Source organism: Phaethon aethereus (assembly GCF_964289735.1).
Source record: "Phaethon aethereus genome assembly, chromosome: Z".
NCBI classification, from domain to species: Eukaryota; Metazoa; Chordata; class Aves; order Phaethontiformes; family Phaethontidae; genus Phaethon; species Phaethon aethereus.
Window position 1 is genome coordinate 4,540,805 of NC_138577.1, and position 9,283 is coordinate 4,550,087.

The 9,283-nt window shown below is 39.9% G+C and overlaps 1 protein-coding gene across 2 annotated transcripts in view; it reads left to right on the top strand.

Annotated features, from left to right (window-relative positions):
• The window catches only part of LOC309415642 (mothers against decapentaplegic homolog 2), a gene marked incomplete at its 5' end in the record, with an annotated part of 39,050 nt that extends 36,054 nt beyond the window's left edge, over window positions 1-2,996 (top strand). For both annotated transcript variants that reach the window (XM_082013234.1, XM_082013235.1), the window contains one exon: window positions 2,646-2,996. In XM_082013234.1, the coding sequence (XP_081869360.1) occupies window positions 2,646-2,769 (124 nt within the window). In that variant the 3' untranslated portion in view covers window positions 2,770-2,996. The remainder of the gene's footprint in view (window positions 1-2,645) is intronic.
• Window positions 2,997-9,283: the final 6,287 nt, after the last annotated feature.

Below are 9,283 nucleotides of genomic sequence, written 5' to 3' on the forward strand. Positions count from 1 at the left end.
TAGCAGCGTCAGTACTTGGGGCAGGCTTCTCAGCTAAATGAAGCCAATTTTGTAAAAGCCTAATTAGATGAAATGAGAAATTTGAGTAATGGATTAAATTGGTACCTCTTTGTTAGCAAGAGGTACACAAGAAAGAATCTGGCTCAAGTTTAAAGAACTGTTGGATTTGGCTCAAAAGGAGTATGTGTACGCTTATGCATAATTAAATACAACATTCAAATCAGAACAGAGGAAAGGCTTAATCAGTCAGATTATACGGAGACAACTTGAAGTGAATGGAGTGTAAGTGCTGGGTTAAAACAGTGGGGAGGCTTTTGGTAAAGTTATTCCTAAGGAGGGAGAATGTTGGTTGTTAGTAGTCGATAAACCCTTCAGAGATGATAGGATTGAAAAAGCTCCAGTGGAAACACTGCCAGAACAGCACAGAAACTGATTACTGATGTAGTGCTGAACTAGTTTCTTTGCATCTCTGTTTAAGGTGATGCTAATAAATTACTGATGCACAAAATTTTAAGTTATGCTGCAGTTGTGATTAAAGCAAGAAGAGGTTGCTCCTGCAAGCACAACCTTGAATTTAAAATGGGTGTAGTCTGAATTGTCAAAATAGACCAGAAGCACTGTAAAAATCCATCATTCTTGTTAAAAAGTCTGAATTGTCAAAATAGACCAGGAAGCACTGTAAAAATCCATCATTCTTGTTAAAAACCTCTATCCTTCATTATTATGTCAAAAACATTTCTCATACCACAGGCTTTGGCAGAGCCAGAGCATTACTTACATATTAGGCCTGCATGCATAAATGTGCAGATATGGCAGGGTGGTAGATTTTATAAGCCTGGTAGACAAAACAGCTTATAGATTTTAGCTCAATGCATGTAGGTTTGGATTGAGGATGGTGATAGAACTTCAGAGCAGCAATCAGTTGTTCACGTTAACATGGGAACTATCCAGGGCTAGGATCATCTTCTGAAGAAAGTTAAGTAGAGGTAATTACAGCAGAGAGACTTAGTGATACATGAACTGGAAATCCATGGGTAGAAGGGACTGAGTTTTAGCTTTGAGACAGCTTCTAAGTGACTGTCACTATCAACTTTTGCCAGTGTAGTGCAAAGCCAGGGCTGTTGAATAGAACCAGTTATAAAATTTTGAGGAAGTGTGTTGTGGAACACATTGTAGAGGAGTTGACAGCAGTGGAATAATGAACTTCCTTCTTTGGGAGAGGATTTGAGACTAAGTGGAATTATATTTCCTGTGGTTTAGGTAGTTCTTTTATTGGATCACTTTGTTTTGGCATAGTCATTCGGGGCTAAGATAACAACTTTTTTTTTTTTGAGTGCTGAGAGAGCACAGACCCCAGCCACTTTCTCCTCCTAGAAAATGTGAAACCACAGACAACTTTTGAAATCCATCCTCTCACTGGCTTAATCTTTCTGCCTTTTCAGTTCCTCTGTTTATATAAACAGATTGCCTTAAAGTGAAGGGTTGCAGTGCCGACAGTAAAAATGAAGGGGCTGGGTTTGTGTCTGACTAATCTGCTGCCTTTGAATCTTAATGCCTCCTTGCTTTGACTTTGGGATAGCTAGAATTACTAGGAAAAACTGGCTTAGCAGCAGCAGTCTTGCCAGTCTAGTTTGGGAAAACTCCCATGCCTGGAGTGGGTACAGTGAAATAACAGGATTTTTCAGGCAGAGTATGTCCAATACTGATTTCTTTACTTTGGAGATGAGAAGGAAGATTTTTGCCTAACAGGTCTCCGAAACAGGGATGTATGGGAGAGTAAAGGAAGCTTTTATGGCTGTCAGTTCTTCAGCTTTACTGAGGACTTCAATATGGTGTTTAATTAAGGGCTTCTATTGTGAAAAATTCATAGGCAAGTTTATATAGAAGACAAGGGAAACACAACTTTTACTGAAATTGCTTGTGTGAGGATGTTACAGTACAAAACACATGTAGAAGTGTAAGATAACAGGAAATCAGATACAAAGTTTGGTGTTCCTTTGAGATAGCATCAGTTAGCTCAGTATAACCACACGCTGTGTTTTGACGTTGTGTTTTTGACAACATCTAGCATTTTCTTTGTACATTTATCTGGTAAATTGCTCCAAAAAGCCAGACCTTATGATTGCAATAGTATTGTGCTGTTCGGCCACGCTGACTGTGCAGAGCTAAGAGTTTCTATCCCGTATTTCTCAGTAGTTGTCTACAAAATTCAAACGCAGTTATGCATGCAGACTCTCTGAGGGTTGAGATACAGCTGCACACAGCTATCCATGATGTGAACACCACATTGGTTGGACAATCTTCAGTTTTGAATTTCTTTTTAGAAGTAAGGCTTTTGGTGTGGCACTTGAAACAAATGCTGCAGTTCTTATTTTATTCTCCAGAGCAGAATATTCTTGATGTGTTATGGACAAGCATGAATTATTGGTGTGTTTTACAGATATGGGGGTGTTTGGGGGTTTTTGTTGCTTCTTTTTTTTCCAGAGACTGTCTGAAAAAAGGTGAGTAGCAGTTAATGGTAATGGTTGCAGATTTTTGTCTTTCTGTGTAGTTCATATGGGTGGAAACACATTTGATCATATGATGGAAAACTTCATGGCAGCCGAAGCTGCTTTCTGACTTTGCTATTACTCGTTATTTTCTAGGCGTCAAACAGTAACAAGCACTCCTTGCTGGATTGAACTTCATCTGAACGGACCTCTACAATGGTTGGACAAAGTATTGACTCAGATGGGCTCCCCTTCAGTACGCTGCTCCAGCATGTCGTAAAACTCCTTCCTCCGTTACCAGTGGGCTAAATAGCGAGTCCAATCAACAGACTTAATATAACAGCTCGTCTGTCATAGTATTTGTGTGTGGTCCCCATGAACTGTTTACTATCCAAAAAGGTTTTTAAAAAAAAAAAAAAAAGAAAAACAGCACTTGAGGTCTCATCAATTAAAGCACCTTGTGGATTCTGTTTCCTATACTCTGATACTAGATGAAAATTTAGTGTATAGAAATGCCTTCTTCAGAAAGAAGAAGGGACAGTTCTAAAGACTCTTAATGGTGTTTTTATTGGGTATATAATTGAGTGTCCTAATGGTTTATCAATAACATGAATAGCTAAGTATATGTACAGGTAATGTATCATGATCTCAAATATCACAGTATTGTGCTGTTCTACATTTTATTTCCCATAAATAGTTGTTTGGTTTTTTGATTGGGGCAAATCTCTCATAAAATTCCAAGACTCTACTCCTTTATTCTTTTATATTTTTTTATATAAGCAGGTTTTCGAGTTGTCCTAAACATAAAAAGTGAACTTTCCTTGTAGAAAAGCTTAACTTTTTGCTGCCTTCTTAAAGAAAAAGAAAATCCCTCCATTGGAAGGGAAAGAAATGTCTTGAGATTCATCTGTGAAATCTTAAGACACTTTATATGCTTAATGGGGCCTAAAATGAATTCATATTATAAATTCCGAGTATCCATCACACTAGGAGTCTACTTTTCCCTACCCATCTGAGTTGATATATCTTTTGCCAGCAAGCAGCATTGCTGGCACTGATGTAATTTGGGACTTTTTTGTACCTTGGATCATTGAAATCAGTGGGTTTTTTCTCATGGGATGAGAATTTACCATAGCATTGGATACTGGATTAAGTACACAAGGTTATTGGCTTACCCCTTACATCTGTAGTTTTTCATTAAACAGATGTCACTAAAAATCATGTGTTTTAGTTTTTGGAGCCAAATACCTTGAAAAATCCTTTCCCAGGGTAAACTAGACTCTTTCGTATAGGTTTTAAATAGATGCAGCTTCTTAACATATTTCAGTAACAGAATTTAAATTTCTGATCCGAGTGGCTTTGTATAGCTTACTTACATACCAGATCATACGCATTCATTATGTCATAATGGGCCTTGTTATTAAAAGTAGTTGCTTCTGCAAAACCTCTAGGATAGTGGTTGCTGAGGTATGACCAGCGAAGGAGGACTTCTAGGTTCTTCGTGACAGTGCATGTTATTGTGAACCCTTGGACACTACAGCTGCACCATATTAAAAATATTCTGAAATATATTCTACAAATAAATCTGGGTTGGGGAAGGGTTGGGAAACTGTATAGAAGGGTTATTCTGACTTGAAAAATATACATCTTACTAACAATCTTGTGATCTAGCTGTCTGTCATTCTTTTGTTATTGTGGCAGTAGCAGGATTGCCTTTGTCTGTTTTTCCCATTGTTTCATCCATTACACTAGTATTGTACTTTGTAAGTACAGCTAGTGATAACTTAGCTTTGAGAACAAAAATGTGGCCAGTGTTACAGCTTTTAATCAGTTGACTGAATTGATGATAGTGATGGATTTTTTTATGCCATAATGACTAGGGCATAGAAGCAATACCAAAAATCAAGCCTTGAAAACGTGGGCCAGACACCTTTAAAAAATTGGCAAAGCAGTTAACAGTTTGTGCTAGTTTTACCAGTAGACTAATGTATTGGTAGAACTTGTGAACCTAAGAAATAAGCTTCATGCGTGTTGCATTTGCCTAATATGTGAATACACTAATAAAAGTTTTAATTCTCATGATGGTTGGATTTTTTTTTATTAATTGCTGCATATATTTTCTGTTGAAGGTTAGGAATCATTCTAACCAACCCAAATAAATGACGCAAGTGTCCTGCATGTTGTGGCTTGAAAGGTATAGTTTAGACATTAAAATCACTTCTTATACAGCTGTTGTGGAGGTTCTGGATCAGTGTGTGTGTTTAATGATACAGACTTCTACTCCAAATCAAGTTTATTAAAGCAGTTGCTTTTTTCTGTCACTAATCCAATTACATCCTACTAGCTCAGATGTTTACTTTCACCTGTGAAACAGATAAGAGCGACTTGTCTGGGTGAAAGATGGCATGGCATTTATGAGCAGGTTGCAGCCTGAATCACTTGGGTGACCTAATTCTGTAGTCTCCTTACTCTGGATTTCTGTATGTGTTCTTTCAGTTATGGTGATACTACTTGCTTTGCCTTGAACATTGTAATAACCTTGACTGTGCCCTTATTTTTTTGGTGCGCACTTCCAAGTAGCGTACAAGAACACTGCGGACATTATCTGTGGACCTGTGGTGCTGCCTGTGTGCAAGGCCATCTCAGTCTGTGTAGAAGTCACTTTTTTTGACTTCTGTTACTACTGCTAAAATAATCTCTCCTGCCATTACTGTTTCAGCCACAGCTTAGTGGAACAAGGGAGCTTATCTGCATTTGAAATGTTTGCTTGCCTGCGTTTCATTTAAATGCCTTTGGCAGTTCTTGAGTAACTTTAACCTACTCCTATTTCTTAATCCAGTGCCTTTCTGACTTATCCCACTGCTGTTCTGCTCTTCCTCAAAATCTGACCAGTGCCTGCTCAAGCATCTTAATGCGGAATGCCTGTGGTACGTACAGAATGTGACTTCATCCCTCTTCCTTTCTGCCAGTCAAAGTACTGATGTCCAAAGTACAAATGAAAAGTGATTTTTTTTTTTTCAGTGAGGCTGTTTTCTTAAAATAAAATATTTACCAAGCAGAGATTAATGAACTGGAGGCTTTTTAAGTATGAGTAGCCAGCTGCTTATCTGCATTGTGAAGCTGGAAAGACTGTGTATGCAACTGTAGCCTTAAGTTTGGGCTGGGATTCCGTGGGCCTGGGTTCTGATCTCTCTTGTCACTAGCTCTGAGCTTGATTTTCATAGTACTGCCCAAGCCAAGTAATTAAAAAATCAGGTAGTTGATGTAAAAAGCCTAAGAATTATTTTTGAGTTGCCTTTTTGCAGCTTGGATGCACTGAGCTGACATTTCAGAACCCTCCCCTCTCCAAAGAAAAAACCCAGTTTCATGTAGGAGTTCTTCCAGCACCAGGGCTTTGAGAACAATGTCAAATGCTTGGATCTTGCACCTTTAAACTGTGAGAATGCACCTCTGTGCATTTCCCCCTTCTTTTGCCCGTGTTTCCTATCTAGCTGGGTGAGCTGTCTGCAACAGGAATTCTCTGCTGTTACTTCAGCATCTTGCACAGATTCCTTTGGCTTCCAGGTGCTGTTACACACATGGTGAGAGCTGTGGTGGTTTTTTGTTCTTACTCAGGATGTTGTGTTTAATCGGAACTTAACCTCCTTGGGACTGACTGCAGGCAACCAGCGTAAATAGTTTAGCTTCAGACTCCCTCTATAATCAGCAGGGAGAGGTAAAGGCTGTATCTGGGGCTCTGAATTGCTCTCTGGTAGAGGCTGTGGTGCCAGATTTAAATGCATAAAGTAAGTATGAATATCTGCCTTAAAAGGTTCTTGGGTGCTATCAAAGTAGTCAGGTGTTTAGGAATAATAGCTGTAAACTAATTTACACAGTAAAAACTAGAAATCACAACTACCGTACTTCACTAAGCTTTTTATTTTCGTGTGTCCAACTTGAGTTCTTATGTTAAAGTGGGAGGGTGTGAAGTTTGGGGGTTTGATAATCATCTACAGCTCTAGATTGTTGGCACAGTGAGCTGTAAGTGTTTTGTTTTAACTTTCAAACTTGTCATACTTCATTGTGGTTACAGCTTTTTTTAGCATTGCAAACTGAAATTTTACTGCAGCTGGCTTTTGAGTTAAAATATTGTGAAATACAGGATTTCACTATACTCCACCCACAGTGTTTTACTTGAGTATGAAGCAGTGTTCCTTTTACCAAAGGAAGTTTGACTATAACCTAGTTTTGGGGACACTGAAGCTTCAATATTAGCTCTGAAGAGTCAGTGAGGTACTGTCTTTGTTAGAAGAATTACATATATTGCAAGTAATGTGCCAGCTGTATTAGAAAGTGCTTCTAGAAGGACCTGCTCAGGGAATTAAATTGCAGCTGGTCTGCAGATTTATTACTATTAAGAAAGTATTAAAGAAATGTGTGTTTTCCTGACCCCTTAAGCTTGGCTTGTAAATAACCATCATAAACTGTATTAAAGGAGCCTGTTTAAAAATAAATTTCAGTCCTGTTGGTCCTCTTTTCCATATCTCTTCTATAAAAATTTCTCTTAAGATTGCTGTTTCTTCTCTTGGGAAAGCACCGTTTGTAGAGTAAGCTTCTAGTACTAGATTGTCACAGCTACAAAAACTAGAATCAAGGCTTCAAAGCTGAGAACAGTCTTTGATGTTACATTAGCTGTTGTTTCATTAACTGTAATCAGGATTAAATCTAGTTAGTTGGCAGAAGAAAAATGAATGGCAAATAATGGATATGTAAAGATGGCAGACCTCGATGTTCTTGATCCTTTTCCCCCATGTAGAAACTCCAGTCAGAATGGGCTCAGTAAAGCCCCGTTGCTTGTTCTGTTCCTTTTGGAATGGGATCCAAAGTGGTAATGGACATATATGCCACAGCCCAGCTGGGTTTTTTTTTTCTTCCAATCTGCAACAGTGAAAGTTGAAACAAAGCTTCTGTCACTCTTAATTTTTCTGTGTTAACAGCATCTAGCTATCTGCTCGTCTAAAGCTGTGGTAAGGTCCTGTAAAAAATGTATGTATGCCTCATGAATTAGTTGAGCTTATGCACTGTGTGTACCTGAGGCTGCAAATTCCATTTGATTTTAAAACCTGTCTTTGCTTTAAAGTCTTTTCATTTTTGAAGTAAAATTCCAAGAACAACTGTTGTGGCACGAAGTATAGAAGATCATTAAACTTAGGTTGGCAGCAGTCGCTTCATAATTTTTCATCACTTTCATCAAAAGTTCATCTTTGGGTGGACGGGTCCCTCGGTTCTTATTTAATCTTTGAGAGGAGTTGTCTAGGTGGCTGGTCACCTTTGGTCAAGGAGTGACAAGATGGGGGGCTGGAGCCTCAAGCGTTTACAAGGAAGCTGGAGTAAAGACAGGTCGAGCTGTAGAGCCGTACTCTGGACCAGGGAATTGCAGACTTCCCCAGGGCTAATCGTCACATGCTCCGAACTCTTCAGAGATAAGAAACAGTTGGACGGGGAAGTGTGTACAGGTAAGCTTAGGTTGTCTAGATTCATGGATTACTTTGAAATAAAACTAAGGCATAATGAATTTAGAAATGCTTCACACAGGTCCTGTCTCTTCGTGTTGCATATCCTTGAAGAGTTGATCTGTAGGATTCGTAAAGTGAAGCTGAGAAAAAGATGTGCTTAAGCTGTTGAGATTTGGGTGGAGGTTATTCAGCATGGACTCCCCAGGGCTTTCACAGCTGGGTGTTGGTGTATTCTCCCCCCCGCACCCGTGGAATCTGTGGTTAAAAAAAAAAAGCCTCAGGCAGCAGAGGCAGGCTTCTCAGGGGAGAAGAAGGATTTGATCCTACTGTAGCTCTGAGAAGAGCAAAATTTATCTTGCCATGAAACAGTGGCAGGCAGTGCTGAGATTTGTGAGCTGGTGGAAATGCGAGTGACGCCGCGTGGAGAAGGGCTGCGTACTGACAGAGGGGATGTTAGCTCGGGCACAGGTCCTAGAGAAATTTCTTACGGGCTTGAGCCGAGTCGTGCTGTGTGTCTGTGCTGTGCTTCCTCGCGTGCTTAGTTCCAAAGTTAGCAGAGGCAGTTGAAGCTTGGGCTTGTCTCTGCTGCCAGCGTAGATGGTAAAAGCTCAACAAGGTCCACTTGAGGGTTGAATGAGTATTTGCTACCCAGACTGCTGTCTAAGAGTGGAGGAAAGGACTTCAGAATTAGTTGCCATCTGTTTTTGTATGTGGTTTGCTGAACCGCAAAGAGCATTGACTTTGGTAGAGGAGGATCTGGAAATAACTAGATTTGTAGCGGGGGGCAGATGAAATTGTTGTTCGGATGAGGACTGTCATGCACCTGAGGAGCGAAGCAGTCTCAGAAGTATGGGAGGACTGTCGAGCGCTGAGGCAGGCTATGGGTTGGGAAGGACTGCGGTTGCTCTGGAGAGCATCCGCTGGCTGGAGGCACCTAACAGGATCCTGGTTTGCAGAAGAGGTGCTCATACAGCAGTGAGGTGTACGTTCATACGCCAGCATAAACCCTCTCTCCTCTTTTTTTAGTTAAGCCTTGTAAATGATGACATTAATTTAGGAACAATAATCCCCTTCTAGACAAGTACACTATCTTTTCTTTTACAGCTTCAGAAGTCGAGAGTCCGATGGGAGGAAAAACCACAGCTATTAGCAACGCCGATGCTAGTACTGATGTGAGGGAAAATATCTTCATAATGTACTCGGACTTTGAGGTTTGAGCAGCGTAGGAAATTGAAATGGGCAAAGAGCCAGGGCTGAGAAATACTGAGGTTTAGTAGAACAGGAAAAGTGGTAGAGCTG